Source organism: Nasonia vitripennis (assembly GCF_009193385.2).
Source record: "Nasonia vitripennis strain AsymCx chromosome 3 unlocalized genomic scaffold, Nvit_psr_1.1 chr3_random0001, whole genome shotgun sequence".
Classification (NCBI taxonomy): Eukaryota; Metazoa; Arthropoda; class Insecta; order Hymenoptera; family Pteromalidae; genus Nasonia; species Nasonia vitripennis.
Window position 1 is genome coordinate 414689 of NW_022279620.1, and position 21492 is coordinate 436180.

The 21492-nt window shown below is 39.1% G+C and overlaps 2 protein-coding genes across 2 annotated transcripts in view; both read right to left on the reverse strand.

Annotated features, from left to right (window-relative positions):
• The window catches only part of LOC100116508 (integrator complex subunit 3), a 61917-nt gene extending 47601 nt beyond the window's left edge, over positions 1 to 14316 (reverse strand). Inside the window, exon 1 of the mRNA XM_031925579.1 lies at positions 13930 to 14316. Coding sequence (XP_031781439.1) covers positions 13930 to 14273 — 344 coding nt within the window. The 5' untranslated portion in view covers positions 14274 to 14316. The remainder of the gene's footprint in view (positions 1 to 13929) is intronic.
• A 5514-nt stretch (positions 14317 to 19830) lies between these two features.
• Positions 19831 to 21171, reverse strand: LOC107981826 (uncharacterized protein F54H12.2-like). Its single transcript, XM_031925580.1, has one exon. It carries the CDS (start codon positions 21169 to 21171, stop codon positions 19831 to 19833), a length of 1341 nt encoding a protein of 446 aa, XP_031781440.1.
• Between the last annotated feature and the right edge of the window lie 321 nt (positions 21172 to 21492).

The window sequence follows — 21492 nt, forward strand, 5'->3', positions numbered from 1 at the left end:
AATCGCTGGCCGAACGCTCGCTTATTTGTCCTCACGACCGATCACGGCTTCCCAGGAATAGGTGTAGGCTGTTGTGGTTCTGGAGGCGTCCCTCCAGGAGCTCCAAGCTTGTCGAAACACACTTGTGCGCCGGGTGCGGTTATCGGTTCGCGGATTTTGACGGTTTCCGTTGCGTAGATGTACTTACGGACGAAGCGAAATCGAGTCTGAGCGCGCGTTTGCTCCTTGCGGAAAAATCTCTTGTCAGCGCCATCCGCTGACTTCATTTGCTAGAACGTCTAGTCCTAATCGCGCGACATACATGTCTACGATATTCAAAATCTCAGCGCTTGTTACACCCCCCCCCCCCCTTCCAGACGTTGCGTAGTTTTTGAAGCAGCTTTGCAACTCGTCGCGTGATCTGCTGATAATGCTGAAAATGAATGTGAGTATGATTTGGCTGGCCCAACGGCAGTACTCGTCGAATTGACGGAACACCGCGACCTCCCAGTTCTCCATACCCTGGATGGTCCAGCGTAACTCCTCCAGCTTCACTTCGACTGTCTCCCAGTCGAGGTCCGCCGACGAAGCGTACGTTGTGCCAGAGGCGAGGGGCTTAGCAGTCCACCCCGCGCGCCTTCATCTGAGGACGGCGTTTCTGCTGCATCCGCGGGGCCGTCTTCTTCGCTCCGCGTCTCCTGCGCGCCGGCCACCTTGATGATGGTTTGGGCCGACACAGTCAGCTCGTTGTCGCTGGGCTCTTCATCCTCGCTGGCGCCTCCCAGGCGCACAGCATCGGCGTAATCCCACAGATACGCAGCTCGAGCCTGGCCGTCTAGGTGTCGATGGTGGCAATCAGTCGCTGCCTGCGGGCCTAGCCCGTCCGGGCGCAAAGCTTCTTGATGGCCCAATCTTGGTCTTGATCCGTGGCTCTTTAAATCTCAGCTGTTGTTCTTCCGATGCTAGCTCTTTGGGACAAAAAGGGAAGGAAAGAAAATGCTACTATTAAAATGGCACTGAAAATACCGTATATTGTTTACTCTTTTCGCTCAGCGGTATTTGGTGATACGCGCTACTGAGATCTACCGTAGATATGTAGCGCACCTGCTGTAATTTTCGCAGTATATCGCTCATCTACGGCAACGGATACGCGTCACAGCGCGTGACTGCGTTGATTTTCCTGAAATCGACACAAAATCGATATTTCCGTTAGCTTTCTGCACCATCACCACTGGGCTCAAAAATGCACTGTTTGATGTTGCAATAATTCCATGCTGCGAGCATGGTTTTCACTTGCTTGTACATTTCTTCCTCTAGTTTTCTCGAGACCGAGAAGTATATCTGTTTTACCGGTGCTCGTCGACTACACCTCTATAGTATCCTCTAATCAACTTGTGCAGCTGATTTTCCAGGAGTCTTGGCCGATTATCTCGTAATTCTTTCTTTGAATTGCCGACTTCAAATGGTAGCCATACGTAGCTTACTATGGTGGTATAACTGCGGTCAGCGAGCATTGCGCCGCGACCATTATTCGGCATTAATTGCCTCTTCAATGCGCTCGCTAGTTGTAGGCCTAGCGGACCCATGCATACTCGAGATACACCACTGTTATACAATGCGTGAAATCGAAACTCTCCAACCCTCGCTTGTAACCAGCGTTTTTCTTGTGGATTATCTTCGTTGCAAGGAGTTGTACTTATTCTTATGCTACTCTTTTGACATTCTTGGATTTTCGTTATCGCCTCATCGGGCTTGCTGTCGATTCTGCCAGGCTCTTTGTGTTGAGCTCCGCAATTGCCTGCCTCATCGCCTTTTTTGTCGACAGATGTTGCCAACAGGGATAAGAGCGCAGCGAATTTTGCGCGCTCTTGTCCGTCGCCTGCGTTGCCGTCTCTTTGCTGAGACCCGCCGCTGTCACGGCGCCAAGCTTTCTCTCGTTCTGAGCGGGGTTACACTTGCCGTGTGCCACAAGGCACATGCCTTTCCGGAGACCTTATTAGCGGAGTGGCTTTCGACCCCCCCCCCCCCCTTTCGTGTTACTCTTGGAGGTCGTGCCAGAGTTCTGCGCGCGTGCACCGGACTTCTTTAAGCGCTCTTTTTCTCGTTTCCCTCCGTGCACTCTCACCTTATATGGCCCTTCTTGTGGCACTTGTAGCAGATCGGCCCCTTTTCACTGCTGTTCTGGTATTTCTCTGGCTAATGTTAACTGTGATGCGGTTTTCCTCCACCTTTCAGCTCTTTCTTGAACGCTCCTAACCGCTCGTCCAAAATCTTGCTAAACATTGCCTCCAACTGTTCGTTGAAGTTGCTGGGCGCTTTAACTGCTACTGCTGCTAACTTGGTAGGTCTTGTTGTAGTTGACTGTGCTGATAATGGTGACCTGCACGCTAAGTTAGAGTATGATTTATTTGAATTAACAAAAGATAATATAACATACATAGTGTACAAGGGCTCTCAAAGCCAGAACAGAGACGAAGTCATCGTACAAAAACATAGTACGCACGTCAATAAATAAATACAATATATAGATACGGATACAAACCGATATTTACAACATTAATTAATTACAACAACTTGCAGGTGCTCTCGCATCGCTGTCTTAAAAGTGCCAGTAGCAGCTCTCTGCAGTCGCCTCTGAAGGATGTGCGCGCGGAATTTTTAACATAAAGTCGCAGACATAAGACGGCATTTTTATAAATATCATTTTATAGAGGAGCAGAGACAAGAAGTAATCCACTCGCTGCTCGACAGTGAGCCATCTCATCCTCTGGCGGTGCAGCGTGATATGATCATATCGGCTGACCCCACAGATATATCGCACACACGCATTTTGAAGACGCTGAAGTCTGACTCGAAGCTCCCTGGACACATCGAGGTAAACGAGAGAGTAATAATCCAAGTAAGGAACAACCAGCGCTTCGTCGCCAACTGCCTGCGCAGAGCCTCGGTGGTACAGGCTCAAAAAAACTTAAAAGCCGTCCTCTACGTTCACGTTATGCTCAGACCCGACGAAAATGGATTTTGTCTTCCGAACATTCAGGTGAAGACCAGAGGCTCTCGCCCATGTCGACACCGCCCGTGCTGCGTCTGTCAGACGCGCTATTCCAAGGTCAAGCTCAGACATCTCCACTTGCGTGTAAATTTGGAGGTCGTCTGCATAGAGCAGATGCTTAATGTGACTGATATTTAGCGTCTCCGCAATGTTATTAATATAAAGGCTGAAGAAAAGGGGGCCCAGAACCGAGCCCTACGGAACCCCAAGATTGGTTGAAAGCCAGTCAGACTGTCCAAAGGATATTATAACAACTTTCTGTTGCCGGTCAGAGATGTAAGACTTAATCCACATGACCACATTTCTGGAGAATCCCATCTCGATCAGCCTACGGAGCAATCTGGTAGGAGAGATGGTATCAAAGGCTTTGCTAAAGTTGAACAAGAGAAGGAAAGTAACAAGTTTCGACATTTTTTTATTATTATTAGCGTCAAGCACATCGACACCATCAATGCCGTGACGAATGTCCTCCGTGAGCTTAAGCAGCGCAGTATGAGTGCTGTGGAAACGTCTGAAGCACACCTGAAGAGGATTCAGGATGTTATTCGACTTAAGAAACCCCATCAGCTGCGAGTAAACGATTTTCTCCAGGACTTTTGACAGGAAGCTCAAGATAGCGGTGGGCCGATTCGTTCCGTATCAGCGCAGTACTGCGCCGCGGAAATCCTCCTAGCTCTGCCATTTATCTCCGTTGTTGTAATACCATTCAGCTGCTAGGCCTGTAAATAAATAAGGCAGTGCAGCTAGCTTTTCTTTATCTGTCATCTGTACGCTCACCATATTCTGTTCTAGCTGGCTCAAAAATCTTTCAATTCGTTCTGCGCTCGTGCCTGCGAATTACATGTCCCACTTGCGTACTGTTCCGACGATATCTTTTAGTTTTCCTCTATTATTTTCTAGAGTCGTCGGGGCGTCTGACTTTCTTAACCCTCTTGCGAGTTCCCCTCTGATGTTGCTGTCTGACCAGACATTTCTCGGAGTCACAGGCGTACTTGTCGTCACGTCCTCGGCGAAGGTTACTCTCGCCGGCGCGTAGCCTGCAGATTTTCGAGGTGTTGCATCAAGCACTACTAGAGAGAGTGCGAGCCTTCAGTGCCGTAACTAGCGAGTCGGTGTCTGCGGTGGTAGGTCAGGTGTGTAACCAGCTACTCGGGCTCCCCACTCTGCACCAATGATCATATATGACCGTTGCAACGTAATCTGCAGATTTGGTCTAGATTAAAGAGATGCTACGAATAATCATCTGTGCAAATATGATCTTGTTTTTTAAAGATATCTGTTTGTGAAAGAGAAATGACGACTGCTTTATGTATTCACGTATATCACAAGACGTAATCTGCAGATTTGGTCCGAATAAAAGAAACGCTGCAAATAGTTATTTGTGCATGTATGATATTGTTTTTCAAAGATATCTATTTGTGAATGAGAAATGATGACTGCTCTATGTATTTAAAGGGATGCTGCGAATAATCATTCCTGCAGATACGATCTTATTTTTTAAAGATACTTGCTTGTAAATGTGAAATGACACATTCTCTATGGATTAACGCATTTCACAAGACGTAATCTGCAGATTTGGTCCGTATGAAAAGGATACTGCGAATAATTATTTGTGTAGATATGATCTTGTTTCATGCCTGTTTTTGTAAAAAAGCCTGGAAATTATACTATTGTAAATGATTATTTATATTATTATTAGTTGTAAATTTGCTCTCTGCGTTTTACAGGTTAGAGACTGTCGATAATTATTGAATGTAACATTTTTAATAATAACGCCCGCATTACAAATTATTTAGAAATGTGTCATCAGATTTAATATATACAAATTATGATTGTGTTAATATATTGCTACAAAATAAACTTAACGATTACTTATCTAATATTTATACAATTTATTATTAAGTATATCTAATATTTGGATTTTGAATATAGTTTCTGTGGCGATTATTTGGCCAATATTTTACATTTCTAATTTCAATACAATTATGTTGAATTCACATTTCATTTACAATTATAAATATGACATATGATATTTAGTTTTGAGTGATTATAGTACTGTACCATTAGTAAAGATACCTCAGCCAATCAATATATTATTTAAATTTTGGTAACGTATCATTAGTGACGATTATTTGACCAATCAAAAAATAATTTAAATTTGAGTAATGTACTATCAGTGGAGATAACGCAGATTTCAGTAATGTACTAATAGTGAAGAGTTCTCAGCAAATCAATATATAATTTATACTTCAGTATTGTTGTATTTGTAGTGATTACTTAATCAATCAAAAGATACTTCATATTTTATAATTAATATAATTAATTTCTGAATATTTTAGAATAGACTATGTTTATTGTGTAAATATTTTCGTCGTTTAATTCTCGTTTTTTACATTCGTTATTTGTAATATTTTTATTATTTTTGTATGCAGATTCATCATTTAAAAATGTTTAATTTCTCTTTTGATGTTGTTTTTGATAATGCAACATATAACTAACCGTAACTAATTACTGGAGTAGATAAATATAAACCAACTTCGTCAAACGATTGGCCTTAAGATTTATTCACTGCCATAGCAAAGCTAAGACTTATTGGAAATAACTATACTTAATGGTATTTCATCTAGTGATGGAGCTAAATCGATACGAGGCAATAATACTTTGTTACCGGGATAATTTGTAGCGCCCCGTACAAGCTCCACCAAAAACTATACAGAATAAAAACTAAAATTTATTGAATACATTTTTAGACTTTACGCGAGTATCGCGCTCCCCCATTTTCAACTAGGATAAGCCCGCGCTACAGCTGACAGCGCAACTTCAGCAGCGCCACGAGCCAGCGAGCGGCGGTAGCAGCAAAACCGAAAGAAGAGGGAGAGCGCGCAACACAATATGTATATATGTATATAGAAGCGGCGAGCGCAGCGCCACAAGAGAAGGAGAAGCGGCGGCGGCAGCGCAGCACGCGCATATTATAAATTATTTGTATGAATGGGTTTTGTACATAGGTGTGAATGTCTGTGTGAAAGTGTGAATGTGAAAGTATTTTCAGCGGCACGATCCCCGCTCGCTCCGAGGCCTATAAAAAGACCCGCACGGCCAGTATGAGCTCACTAGCCGAAGCGCAACTTAAGACCCAGTGCAACTAAAGCGCCTAGTCCCTGCTCTTGAGCAACTTATGCCTTGAGCAGGTAAAGGACTTTCGAATATTGCTACACTTATAAAAATTTCGAGTTAGGCACTATATCGTATCATAAAGCGTATCAGTCCTAGACTTAGAAAAATTATAATTCTTGAAAAAATAATTTAGAAAAATTTCGTTACCTAATTTAAACTTGTAAAATTTCGAATACGATCAGATAACGCAAATTTAAGCGTATCTGCATAAAATCTCTTCTTGTAACAATACGATTCAAATCAGATTACGCAACTTAAACGCGTATCGGTTTATTTTTGTTTGTAAAAATTAAAACGGATTTACCTATTTAAATTTTGTGATACTTGCATATATGCAAGATATACGCAATATTCTATTATTTATTTATTTGAATATACTTATTTTTGTTATAAAGAACAAAAATATCTTTATTGCGATAAACCTCCACTACCTGGTTTCCCGACCTGAACTATCATAATTGAGAATTATTATAAAAATTTAAAATCTTTCTATTTAATCTATTGCGATAAACCTCCACTACCTGGTTTCCCGACCTGAACTATCATAATTGAGAATTATTATAAAAATTTAAAATCTTTCTATTTAATCTGTTGTCAGAATCACGACGCAGATTAGTAAATGTTCGCGACTTTTCAGATAGTAAAATCAATAGATTTTGTATTCTTACATAAATTTAATTACTACAGGACCGAGATAAGTCGTGACCGTTTCAAATTTACCAGTAATAATTTCTGCTGTAAGAACATATTGTTTCATACCTTTATTTATCAATCTTGTAACATTACAAAGACCATTAATGAATTCAAAAATTCTGTAGATATCTTGTTTGTCAAATTGTCATCTGCGTCACTTTGGATTCGATCATTACTATAGTATACAGTATATAGTGGCCTCTATACTTACATTTATTTTAAGTACATTAGAATTTAACGGTGACAATATCACTTTATTTTTCAATGTCGAATCATTAGGACCATTTTTATGTCCAAAAATTTCTGTGATTAAATCATTTTCACAAATAAATTGTTTCAGTATTTCTCTTATATTATTTTGTAATTCATATTGTCATATTTTTGTTTTTACCTATAGCAAGTAATCAATTTTTAAATTTATTATTTTGTAATCGTAGATTCTTACTTAATGATAGTCTTGAAAATTTTGACTATAAAAAACTCCTTTTTACACACGTTTCAAGGATTTTTGTTTTGTTTCTTTGCCGTACTATAGGCAGGGTTTGTCTAAAGTCACCAGATGTTAATAATAAAATTCTTTCTATGTTTTTTAAAGCTCTTTGTTCTGCTTGAATTTTTGGTAATTTCGGGTCCATAAAATGGCATTTATTTATAATTATATTTATCATATAATTCTAACAAATTAATGGGTCTTTGAAATACAAGAATGTATGCAAATAATTCACACATGGATTTTGGAAACTTGAATACTGCAGCTTCTGTCAAACATTTCTTCCATTCTTTATCAGTACTAATAACAGCTCTTGGTATACAAACATTTCCATATTTATCATAAATAATTTTATCTACCGTACGTATATCCGCAAATGATTTTGCACCAAGTACATGTAATAATAAAAGTCGTAGGAAAAATGCTTCACGCTTATTTGGATTTACAAAATACATTCTACTAATAAGAGGTTTTATACATTTTTTTCTTTTATTCCATTTTTTTGTTTTTCTTTATCAACAACATAATGGTACGGAATTTTGTGATATAAATATTGCGTTGCATTTTTATCTTCTTTATTTAATTTAAACCAAGATGTCAATGTAGTATGGACATTTTTATCAATCATTTCGTGTTCACATCCTTCTTAATAATAAACATATTGTTCATCTTCTTCATGAACAGCTATTCTTTTAATTATATAAGATTCCTCATGTAGTAAAAATTCCCATATGCGATATAAAGCTTCAGGTGCACATACATATCTGGTGAAGAACTGTTGTGATATTTCATCATATTTATATGTATTGTTATTTTCGTTTATATTGTCTTCATTACCTGAATTCTGTTCATTTGCAAATTTCACAAGAGCTGTATCAGGACCTTTATGAAAATATTGGAACAAATATTTTATAGCTTTAATCTTACTACATTAATATTTCTAGATTAATATGACATTTTGAAAGTAATAATAAATATAGATTATAAGGTACGACAAAACTGTTATCTGCAATCCTATGTTTTGATAACGTAATTTTACTATTATTTTTTCTTCGTCGGTAATAAGGATAACCATCAGGATTATAGTGGGTTTGATTGACATAAGGTTTAGGAAAATTTTTAGTACAACGTGTTTTATCTTTATTCGTACAAACACAATTTTCATTTTGTGATCTACAGGGACCGTGTATCATATTATTTTTTACTATATTGTATAATCTTATATATTTATTTTCATTTCGTGTTTCAGTACTTATGATAGTATCATTGTTATGCAACCATAATAACATATGGTAATCCCCTTTTTTGAAATTCTATTACGTAAACATAACCTTTAACTTTACCAAAAATATTATTTTTTAATAGTTCGGTTTTTAAAATTTTAACTTTTCATGGAAGACTCTTGAGATTAAATCAGGACGATCAATTGTACTTTCATACGGTAATAAATTCTCTTAAATTTCCTTCCAATTTGGATTACATGTCATTGTTATAAAAATATCTGGTTTTCCAATTCGAGAATTATCAATTTTTGCCCGATTGTAAACGTAATTCATTAATCCTTTATAAATTTCAGTTTTTAATTGTGCTTGGTGAGTACGCAAGTAATACAATCGACATCCTTCGATCCTTGTCCAAACAACAACAATGAATTGTTGTGATAAATTTTACAAATTCAAATAAGGATTGAAACCACCACGCATGCTTAATCTATATGAATAAAACTGTAGTGTAGATATATTATTATTTTTATATTCCTTTTTTTTGTACATTTTATATAATGTTGCCATCCTGGATGACCAAAAGGAAATATCAAAGATATGTCATTGGCTGAGGCAAGATATTTAATAAGAATATTTATCTGTTGTGGTTTTTCAGTTTTTGGATAAATACGTATATCACGGTCAAACGGAGGTCCGCCATAATTTCCTATATATACAACAGCAACTTCATTACATGTTGCGAAATATGATTTATTCTTTGTATGATTATTAAATGATGATGTTAATGACATTACTATTTCAGAAGGTGTTATATAATTATTATAAGCATTAATATTTTCTTCATTTTCTATTTCATACATTATTTTATATGCTTTTGCATAAGGATTGTTTTAAGACAAAAAAGTACATAAAAATTCTAATATGTTTGAATCGGGTTTATCAATTATATAGTTATTTGCTCTATATTTATTTGCAATTTCATTGTCAATAATATACAATTGGCCATATTTCGCGTCTTCGTTGTAATTGGGATGTAATGAATATGAATTATGATATACCTGTCCACATATCTGTAATACTTGTGGCCCCGGATTGTTAAAGTATACTAACTTAGACCCAAAACTGGCAAATACAAATTAATTATTGTAACCTCTTATATTTTTCTTAAAATTAATACTTTTTGAATTATTTTTAAATAATAGATCCTTCAATTCTTGAGGATATGATGTGTTATATTTAAGAATAACTTTATTTTTATGACAATAATGATTGTATTTTTCTTCATAGGATATTTTGCTTTACAAAACTCACATTCATCATCTAATAAATATACACCCACACACACCTACACACAATGTACACACACACACACATATATATATATATATATATATATATATATATATATATTGTAACGGGGTGTAAATTCGATCAATCGATAACTCGTTAAACGACTGGATCGCGTTCCCTCGATGCGGCGGAGGAGTCCGCCCGCGAAACACCTCCGTTGCAAGCAGCTGTTTCAGCTGCTTCTGTTTTGCTGGGTCTACGCGCCGCCAGAATTTAATCTTTGTTCAACAGCTTCCTGACCATCGTTATATATATATATATATATATATATAATTAATTATAAAATTTACTATGTTTTGTAGTATTGCTATTATCTAATTTCAAAGTACTTAGAGTACCATGACTATCAATAATGGCATTACAATAATTAGAAAAAAGCATATTCGTGATCAAATATTTTATTTATTCAAACTAAAATAGACGGTCGGCGAGCGAAGCGGCAAGGGGGGGGTTGGCGAAGTCCCACTAATAGGATAAATTATACGGAACAATTCTTTCCTACTGTGACTTTCTTTATTTTGATGTTTACGAGCTCTGTGATTTTTTTAGGAATGCTTCAAGCCATTTATAAGCTTTGCTACAGGCTTTAAATATGAATTTTAATCATTTTAGCACAAATTTATGGATATCTTTATCACACACACGCACGCGCGCCCACACGTACACGCACACACACACACACACACACACACATATATATATATATATATGGGACGTTCCACGTCAAACGTAACAAAGCTCTGCCCAAAATTCCTTTTGATCTAAACATTTTTAAAAATATGGAAAATTTAGCATTTTTTATGTACTTTCAATTAATGAGGGGCGTTTTTTAAAATTTTGTTCCCAGACGGAGCTACGCGTTCCCTAAACTTAAAAAATTACTACTTTACGAAATGATCAAGCTGTCAGAAATCACAGGGGCTCAGAAAAATTCTAAGCAACGTCCATTTTCATGTATTTTGAGCTGCTCAACAAGAATCCGACGGTATTATTTACCAATACCTCAAGCGTTCGTTCCTAACCTCAAAAAACACCCCCCAAAATGGCTTTTTCACGCAGTTGAGAGAATTTTTCTGTGATCGACGGGAGGAAAATTATTGATAGAGAGTATTTTTATGTATTTTGTGCTGCTGAACACGAAACCGGCCGTCTTTTTTACCGATACCTCAAGCGCTCGTCCCTAACCTCAAAAAAACACCCAAAATGTCTGTTTTACGCGGTTAAGAAATTTACGTCTAGAGGAAAATTATTGACGAAGGCTATTTTTATGAATTTTGAGCCACTGAATTTAAACACGAAGCTTATTTCTTTTGGTTTCTATTAGTTAAGTACATTCGATTAAAACCAAATGCCTTTAAAACCTAAATAATTAGATGGACGTATCTTTAGTTTATACCTGTTAAAAACATTTTTGGTCCTGTATCCTGTCAGAAAGGCACGTAGGGCCCCTTGGCGCGTCATTCTATGCCGTTGATTGGGTACTCCTTCACCGACACGTTGCCCAAACTGCACCGGTAGCAACACCGGTAGCTGCGCCAGGTTCTGTCCGGGCAATGAGGAGCAGGATGGACGGGGCTCCTGCAGGCCCGACAACTTGGGCGCGGTGCGGTCATGTACACCTGGGGTCTGTCCACTATTTGCCAGCCCATAAAATCCTCTGGGTGTAGGTGATCTGCCTGGGGTGATGTTGGTGATGCTGGTGACGGTGGCGCTGTTGGTGTGGACGCGATGGTAGCTTTGGCTGGTGTGGGTGCCGGCGGGGGCGTCCCCACGGCTAGTGCCTGGTCGACGAGTGGCGCGGCTGGTGTCTAAGCAGTCTGCATCTCGGCGTCGACTTGCGCTGGCTGAACGTCTACTGCCTGCGTCCCTGCCTCCTGGACCAGTTGCTCGGTTCACGTTTCCGCATCTACGGACGGCAGTACCGTACATATCGAGCCGTATCGGCGGAAGCGAAGCGTCGGTGGTGCTGGCGTCTCAACCTTGCCTAGGCATGGCAGAGCGAAGCATGGTATCTTGCATAGCCGGCAGCGCACCAGATCGTCCACCCTGTCGTACGTCCTAGATTGCACTTGAGTATCAATCCATGGACTCCCCCTTCTCTGTAGGGAGGCGGTGTGGCGGCGACGAAGGTGCCGTGCGGACGGGAGGGGCTTTCGCTGAAGTAGCAAGTCTTCGTCATCGCCAGTCGAACTCATGCAAGACACGTTTTCCTGGGGTCGGTAGTGTGCGTGTACAAATGTGTGGTCAAATGTAAGTGTGGGCGAGTAGGATTGTGAGTAAGCTGGTAAGTGTGTGTGCCGATAAACTAGTGTATGATGATGAGCGGTAGCTATAGCTGGAGCTAGTTTTGCAGCGTTAGCGGGTTTTGCTTGCATTGGGTGCAGTAAAATACATCTTTTTAGGTCAATTTTGTAACTACGGTAGTCTACAGTGGTCCGTAACCACCTTAAACGGGGACCCGTCTACGTATTAGTGGAATTTCTCGCACTCCCATATAACTGACAAGCATTCTAATTCAGTTGTTGTGTAATTATTCTCCGAACTTGAAAATGCCCTGCTCGCGTACACGATCACGTTCTCTTTTTCATTGATTGTCTGCGCCAGGACTGTGCAGCCCCGAGCCCTACCATGCTCGCGTCTGTGTGGATTGCAAAAAGCTTCTCAAGAAGGTTAGAAATGGCGAAGAGAATAGAAGGGAGAGACAAGTCGAAACAGCTGAGTAAAACTGTTGCTAGAAGAAGGCCACTAGGCAGTAGATACGAAACGCTCCTCGGACTGATGCAAAGAAACGTAGGTCACAAAGTTGAGCTCTCACTCCCTCACCCGATTGCGAGAAACGTAGATATCGGGGTTGAGTCGGTCCAGAGGATGAACGGTCGATGCTGCACGAAGTAGACGACCGGACGATGCTGCAGGAAGCAGACGGCTGGACAATGCAAAATGAAGAAGACAAGTTCGATACCGCGCGGCTTTATGATTAAGCCCATTGGCGCTGTGAATACTAATTAGAGTTCCGAAAATTGTCAGTCCGTTCCGATCATGCGTAAGCGAAACGCTGTCCGTTTATCACTTTATATATTTTATCGCGACGCGCTGTGTAAACGCGCCAACTAACTATTGTAATGATTATCTTAGACCCATCGAGTGATTTTGACTATATCCATAACTTAGTAGTAGTAGTAGTAGATATCAATTCCGAGAGTGATTGTAATTGAATTGTGCTCAGTTAATAAATAAACATTATAAAGTTAATAACTATTTTGCAGTGTCAAGTCTATTTTCCCAAAACTGCAGCCAACAGCGCATCGATAATTAAAGTATGACTATTCATTAAACATATAGAATTGTTTTACTCCTGTTTAGTATTCCATCCCTAGTTCCCCTACTTTGCCTTAGCCACGCATAACGTGCTTTTCCGTGCAACCGCTTGGCACTTGATAAGCTCGTCTGAGACGCAAAAGCTTACTCTATTTAGTAATTTATTCAATAGTTAAAAGCTAGATCGTCACATATGGAAATGTCAAACTTCAAAGGAGAAGTCAACTAGGCTACTTAACGGGCCCCACGGAAGTATTGTTCAACGATAGTACCCGTGAGGATCCAGTGTCGGAGGGCCACTTGTGCGGAGCTTGCTCTGCCTATGTCACATGAAAAAACACATACACACACACGCACAGTTTGGGCTAAAATTAAAATTTTAAGACAATAAACGATTAAATAATAAAATATATACAAGTTTATTATCCGCAGAAAAGTCCTCGAATTTCCTATTCCTTCTTAAGGTATGAAAAATGGCCAATTCATGCACTAATAAAAAAAAGTACGGTGTACAACAAGGAGAGAGTTGCTTTTACCCCCTACTTGCACGATATTGTGTAATTTTTTATGTATTATAACATCTTACAAATTACATAGATTAAATGTAAGTATTGTACAATTTTATTTTTACAAAGTCATTTACTTACTTTTCTTTTTTCAGCATTAACAAAATACAGGTTAATGCTTCGGCGTGATCGTGAAATTGCAGCTTAGGTAAAATAGGTAAAACATTTTCAATTGGAAAATCATGAGCAAATATAAGTTGCCATAAACAGTATTGTTCAAAGGTTTCCCAATTCAAACTCGCCGACAACAACGAAAATAAAGAATCTTTTTTCAACATTTTCAAGTGTCCTTGAAGTATCTGGCAAATTAAATCTTGCAACTGTAAAGAATCAACGGTGGAAACCACTAAATGAAGAAGTTGGACATTTCCAAGAGCAACGTTTGGAAACTCAATGTAAACGTCAGGAAGTAAGTAACAAAGCATAGCTATGTCATCTTCGTGGCACCGCTGGAAATAAAGACATATTTTTCATTATTTTGATAAAATCTGTAATGATATAATAACCATGCCTAGAAACAATGTACAGGAGCACAATATAAAATTGCACAGAAACATCAATGCATGTTATGTTATGCTTGATTACATTCAAAATTTTAAACAAAAGATGACATACTTGTAACGCGTGCGACCATACCCTTACGAAAATAACGTGCAGAGATTTCTGCATAGATCTCTGCACAGATTTCTGCATAGATCTCTGCACAAATTTCTGCATAGATCTCTGCACAAAATTTGGACCGTATAATTTCCAGAATATTCTTAAAAGCAAAAAGTAATATAATGAGTGCCTGTATGGGTGTTACTATTTTTGCTTTCAAGAATATTCTGGAAATGAAAAGGATATGGTCCAAATTTTGTGCAGAGGTCTGTGCAGAAATCTCTGCACATTATTTTCGTAAGGGTATAACATAGCAAACGGTGCCGTCAACCGCAGTCGTAAATGGGACAAGATAAAGATTAGATTAGATTAGCTTTTTGCTTCTTTCCTAAGGTAGGCTTTGTAATAGTGATTTTTGAAGTTTTTGTGAAAACACGTTAGAAGTGTGTTCTGGTGCATTTTAAGTCGAAAAATAGTTTTTTCAGAAAATGTCCGTATGGATGTATGTATGTGTTCGTGTATATACGTCTGTATGTCAGCTTTTACTAAGTTGATTTTAAGCCACGAAGTCTCATTTTCATTGTTTTTACTGTAAAATGATAGAAATAAGTCCTTTTTTATATTTTGTAAACTCATTTTTTTATAGAGATTTTTTAGTTTTAAGAGTTCAGTTTTTTCTGCTATTAAGTTATTAAAAGTTATTGAAAAATTAATAAGAGTAAATTGCTAAATATGTACTCAAAAGAAAATAAAATGACCTATCTTTTAACCGCGGAGAATTCATATTATCGTGCGTTATTCTTTTTTAATACACCATAAGGTGCAATCTTATAAAACTGTTGTTACTCGAAAAGTAAACCTCAAACTTTAAAAAAAAAAATGATGGTTATTAAAGATTATTAGAACTATACAAACAGCACATTAATTTTGAGTCTTTTTATGGCGCTGATCCATAGAAAAACACCAAAAACTGAAAACTCAAGTTCAAATTTTGGATTTATTTAACATTATAAAGCACCTTAATCCGTTTCTTTGGGCTGTTTACGAAACTAGTTAGTTTCAAAGATATTAAGGTATAAAATTAATTTTTTTACCCTGAATACTCGGTTTAACTAAAAACTGCATCATTTTTATCTCAACTGCTATAAAATGGATATTAATCTACCAAGGCTCGTTTTTTCGGTTTCTCTTTTTATTAATTTATAAAAAACAAAATTTTCAGTCTTGCATGTGCGTTTATTTTACGGCGATATTTCATTTAAGAACCATTAATCAATTATAGCTATGCTAGCGAGAGAGAGAAAATAATACAAATAGTAAGAGATTTTAAGTGATTTCATTGATTTGATATCGAGAAATAGATAAAATACTAAAAATACACGCTTTTCTCTGTTACACGATAACTGAAAACCTCCGCTACAACGGGTGGGAATGGCTCGAAATGAGAAACTTGTCATTCACTTTAGATGCATGAAAACGGGTCTTTTTCTTGCGCGTGTTAAGGAATAGTATATTATGCAACTATGGGAGGGGGAGGGGGGCTATTCCTAACGAAGGTGAGATTTGAACACAAGTTGGAGTCGAGGGTTCCGAAAGCAAGGACGCTGTAGCGGAAGTAAATGCCTCTCACGCGCGAAATAAGAAGTTTGTCATTGACTTGCATGCAAGTGTTAAGGAAAATAATTTTATCTATCAAATAAAAAGTACAAATAATTTATAGAATTATGTATGGAATAAAAAAAATTTTAATATTAAAATAATACATAATGTCGAAGGAGTCTACGTTCCAGACATTTTATTGCTGTACATCGTGTTGTACAAATAAAAAATATAGCATAAGAAAAACCAAGCGCAAAATATTTTGTGCCAGTGTGTGAGGGATAATAGTAGTAAGAAGGGCCATATAGCGAGACAGGCGTTATTGATTTTCCCCCTCCCCTCGGCTTTGGGGCCTAGGCCGGTATAGCGTACATCCCCCTCTAGCTCGTTATCTCTCTCTCGGCTTGGGGGTTTGTTATGGTGTAGGGCATTTTTGATTTTTCGAGGGGCAGATAAGGTGTACCTGTTGCTAAGTGGACATTAAATAATGCAACAGATATGTCCTTATTTGAGGCTGACATGGTGTAGAAGCGCTATATTTGCGTTCTCCAATTTCATGTGTGTGCGTTTGTTCTATACGTATGGATTTTCTTGTGGTCCTGAAAAGGGCCGATGGTTTCTATAAAATATAAATTATAATTTTTTATAACCCTTTTTTCGGGTATAGATCCGGTATTTGTAGAGTATTTTTCTGTAATTGATTTGAAGGCGTTTTTTTCTTCCTTCTTTTGGGTTTTCTTATCATCGATGAGTGGCTTATAGCCGGTCTTTTTTGGGCTGTGCTCCTGACCCATCGTGGTTGCCTAGTCGTCTCCAAGTGAGACACGACGCTTATCGGGCGCTATTTATAGCGGTAAAATAATAGTTGGAAAGAGAGGGAAAAACGTTACGATCTCCAGATAGGTAAATATTTATTGTCAAAGTCAATCCTCTCGTTTAAATTATCTGTTCTGTTGGTTCTACGAAATGTTTCTAGTTTAGTGTGTCGTTTTTTATAACACTCTATAACAGTCTTTTTTTACCCCACTGTCATTCGAGCGCGCTAACGCTAATTTTCCTGCGCATACACCCATCTTGCGCATTGGCTGATTGCCGAATAAGGAGCTTTAATAATTGTTGCGGTATAAATAAGGAAAGATGTGATGGTGAATAATAATAAAATGTTCTTTTTTTTAATGTATTAAAAGTTTATTCAGGAAAGTATATACATGGTGTACGCAAGAGGTTAAAGTTTTAGGCAAATTTTACATAATTTAGTACATCTTTTGCGATGAACGGTAAACCGGACACGAGGATTTCGGATAATACAATTCTCAAATATTGCTCTTTAAAATTGTCGTTGTTATCGTCGACCATTTTATCCAGTACAAAGCCTTCTATGGCGATGTTATGTCTCGAATAAAACTGTTTAAATTCCTTGAAATCTGTCAAAATGTTCTTAATGTTTTGTGGTTCTTCGGCTTCCAGAGCAGTCTTCAAATATTCGAGAACGTAGTCGTAGATACGGTTTACCTTACCGAGTTTTCAAAGCATCCAAACGTTGATCGACTAGTGAACTATGTGACGGAGTCCTTCAAATGTTGGGTGTTGCATTACTATACCCGGTGGGTTGGACGTTTTCATTTTTTTACAAACCGGCTGAGCGATTTCTCCTTCTTCGCTTGGCTGTGTGTTTTTACGCCTTTCGTCGATTGTGATTGACTTGATGCCGAACGCGGTTGAAAAGTTTAAGTCGTGATTTGTAAGATAGATCTTAACCGGGTGTCCAAATTCGTGATAAAACGAATAAGAATTGTTCAAATAAGCTGTTATAGCGTCAAACTGATCTTTTAAAAGAATCCAGCTGTTTTCGTCAAGAGTTATGTTTTTGTACATTGGCCCGCTACTTGTGAGTTTAATAACTTGATGATAGTACCCATCACTGTACTCCAGGCCGATGCAGACTCTCTTTGAGTTGGATTTGTTGAGTGCGTAGGTCGTCGACAGCAGTAGATTTGGAAATTCAGCAGTCGGACTACGTTTGCCGGGTGTTTGACAGTTCCCCATGGTGAAGCACAAAAAAAATTCACGGTACTATCTCACTTGTAAAAAAAAAGTTGTTATAGCGTACAAGTGCACAGTCAGAGAGTCTCGATGCTACTATGAAATCTCGCGACCGCCGTCGTCTCTTTAATACAATTTTCCCCACTACCCTTTCGTAGTCCAACAGTTATACGGTTGTTGAAAATACGGCGTAAGGACGTTACAAACTGGCTGTTAAAAATAAAAAATAAATCTTTCATCTGAGAAAAGTACGACGGACGACATCCGTCTGTTTAGAAAAGCAAAATTCGTTACTGCTTAATAAAGGAATACATGTGCATAGGTAGAATGAAAACACATTTATATTACGTTTAATATTTTTCTTTATTCAAGATTATAAATACATCAAACACATCTTAATCTAGAGGTACACGCTTGATTACATGGTCCTGAGCCTAGAGAACGCTCATCGGCAAATGTAGACGCTCGCTTACATTTTTTATATTTAAGTTTATTGCGAATCTTTTTATAAAATTTGACGACAAGGGTATCGTTTTGCCAAGTGTCTTGTGAGAATAAGCGGCAAAATGTCCCGAGTCTCGTACCGCAACACATGTGATATAAAAACATAATAGTGTATTGTTCGCAGCAAATCGAGTCGATGCTTTGAAGAGTTTTTGTATTCCAGCGAAAATATTTACAGTTCTTACGTAGGCGTTCTATATGATGTCTTGATACCGGTGGCAGGCCATAACTGTCGAAATACGTGCCCAATCTATTTTTGTCAATGTAAATAGCTACCCAGTGTGTTCCTGGTTTAGTGTGATCATCGGTGTTACACACTATTGCTGCTGGCGTCATCAGCACCCGCGGTATCCGATCTGCAGCGTAAACCCCGATTGTCCGGGCTTTTAAGCCTTCTAGGGCTCTCATAATCTCGGCCGTATTCATTTTTTATTGTAGATGAATCGGTGTCGTTACTCGCGTATTCGTGGTCGTCGCTGCGGCAGGTGTCTTCGTCGCTGTCGATTTTGTCCACCACGTCCCTTCCTCGAAATTGCACAGTGTTACCTCTCTGAGACCACATAGGCTTTTGAATAGCTTGATAAAATACATCGGTGCCAGTCTCTTGTATTTTTTCCAATATTTTACTGGGCACTTGTGAATGGATCCACTTTTGTAGTATCTGTGCTCTCAAGAGTGCACAGTACGATCTTTTATAGGTGTCTGCCTGACAGCCATGGTAGCTGCACACCTGCGGGCATTTAAAGCGTCTCTGCAGTTCACCGAATCCAGCTGTCGTTTAATCATCGAGATTCTCGACGTTGCGCGTCGTTATAGATTGGAATATCGTGCTTTCTCAAGGCCCTTGGCGTATATTCTTTTAGCCGTTCTAGCAAGGTTATACAGGTGATAGTGTAATTTTCGTAGTGTTATATCGCCCTCGAACCAGTGTATGCCAAAATGTCGCGCCGCTGCATAGTCATTGGCGATCCTCAAGGAGCAGGGTAACTCGGTAAATTCGTGCGGTGGAAAAATCACCCAATGAGAAATGACGTGTTCTTGCAGAGAAACTACAGCCACTTCTTTGGGCAAAAACTTGTCTTCTTTGTCCCTGAAGCCCTGAAGTTCTATCACGTAATCGTCATCCATGGTGAATGTATCGGGTGCTGCTGCTGCCGACGTCGATCAACTGAGTCAACGATATACAGCGTCAGAACTCTTATACCTTTTTATTCTCTCTCCCACCACCCAGCCACTTTAGGAATTAAAGTCCGTTATAATTTGTCTATTCGAGTCGATTTCGAGCACGTTGTTAAACTCTGCGTAAACAATGCAGTTTAGCGTTTCCGTTAGAGCTTCGGCGAAACGCACCTCAACGCGTAGAAACCCCGAGCGAACGAGATTCCAATGGCTGGTAAAATGCGCTGACAAATCCGGTGTCAGATCGAAAGCAAACAGGCAAAATCCGTTGTGATAACCGTAACGATCGATATTGAGACCCTTGTTTAGGTAATGTATACCTGTGCCGGAAAAAAGCGTATGATAAGCGTCTACGTACAGCTTATGGTCACCGGTAAAGCGTGGCTGCAACGGCCTACTGGGGACTTGAACGCCGTCCACGTAGAGCGAAATAAAGTTTATGTTAAAGTGTTGAAAATTGAAAGGGTTGAGCTTTCTATTGCCGTTGAAGGAATTTTTAACAAAGCCCAGGATGATCCTTTTGGGTAGCTGTCCTAGTATAACGTTGTCCAGGGTGTCGCCAAGTATACCGCTGTGCAGCGTAAACGACTTAACTTCGGCCCTTGTTAACGGGTATTTGGCTATTGTTTTAGCAAGAGCGTTCGCGTGCGCTAGTAAAATACCCGGGCTTATCTTGGCACTACGCATGATCAGTATGGCCTCTTTGATGTGCTCCGAAAATTTTCCGTTGTCGGACCAGTCCATGAGACAAAAGGCGTCTTTACTACGGACCAATCTTACTCTCACGTCTACACCGTTGATCAGGAATTTCGGTTGATTAAAAACGTCACAATACAAATGTCCGATCATGTCAACGGCCTTGCCACCAGCTGTAAAAAACTGTCTGTTAATGAGACCTTGATTCGCACCATCAGCCTTACGATCTAAATTTGGCGCAGCATCCATGGCATCGGCGGTGTCGATGCTCCATAAAGCAGACGTGAGATGAGAGCGCATAGCAAGTGCCGCATAATTTAGCAGCGTTTCTATGTAGGCTCTATACGGATACGCATTGTTTGGCAGTGAAACTAACTTTTGATTGAAAAATATGTCAATCTGATCAAACATTGAGTGTATAAAGTTATTCACTGGGCCAACTTTGAGATTTTCGCTGGGTGTATCACTAGCTGGTAGTATTTGAACGGTCAGGTGCAACATGGTGTGCGCGAGATCGATGTAGTGATCGGTTGAACTTGGAATTAAAAATTCCAAGGGTGAGTCACCATCGTCGCTGAGCGACGAAATGGGTTTGTAGTAGAGATAAGCGCTACTTTCGATGGATGTTTGAGTGAGAGGAAGAGTAAAGAGATCTAGCTCGCTCTTCGTTCCCTCGCCGCTGCACGCGTGTAGATACGCCATTGTTATTAATTTTTAGGACCGAAAATACCTGTCACACTTCTGATCCGCCTCTTTCTCTTCTTTTTGCGTTCTAATTTCTTGCTTGGTTTTTTGCTTACTCGCTTTTTTGATTTTGCCTTGCGACGCACGTTGCGTACCAGTGCACGGCTCTTCTTCGACTGCCGTTTGCGCTTGTCAACAGGACCTATATAACCGTTGCCGCTCATCATCATTTGATCAAGCTTGTTTTCTGCTTTTCTTTTTAAATTTTTACCCGACTCTTTCAGTCGACCGCTGAGGGTTTGAAATTAGCACCGTTATTGGCGACGTCGTCGATTACAT

Excerpts from the sequence above, each read along its gene's own strand:
- LOC107981826 (XM_031925580.1), bottom strand. The coding sequence starts at position 21,171 with ATGGCGTATCTACACGCGTGCAGCGGCGAGGGAACGAAGAGCGAGCTA.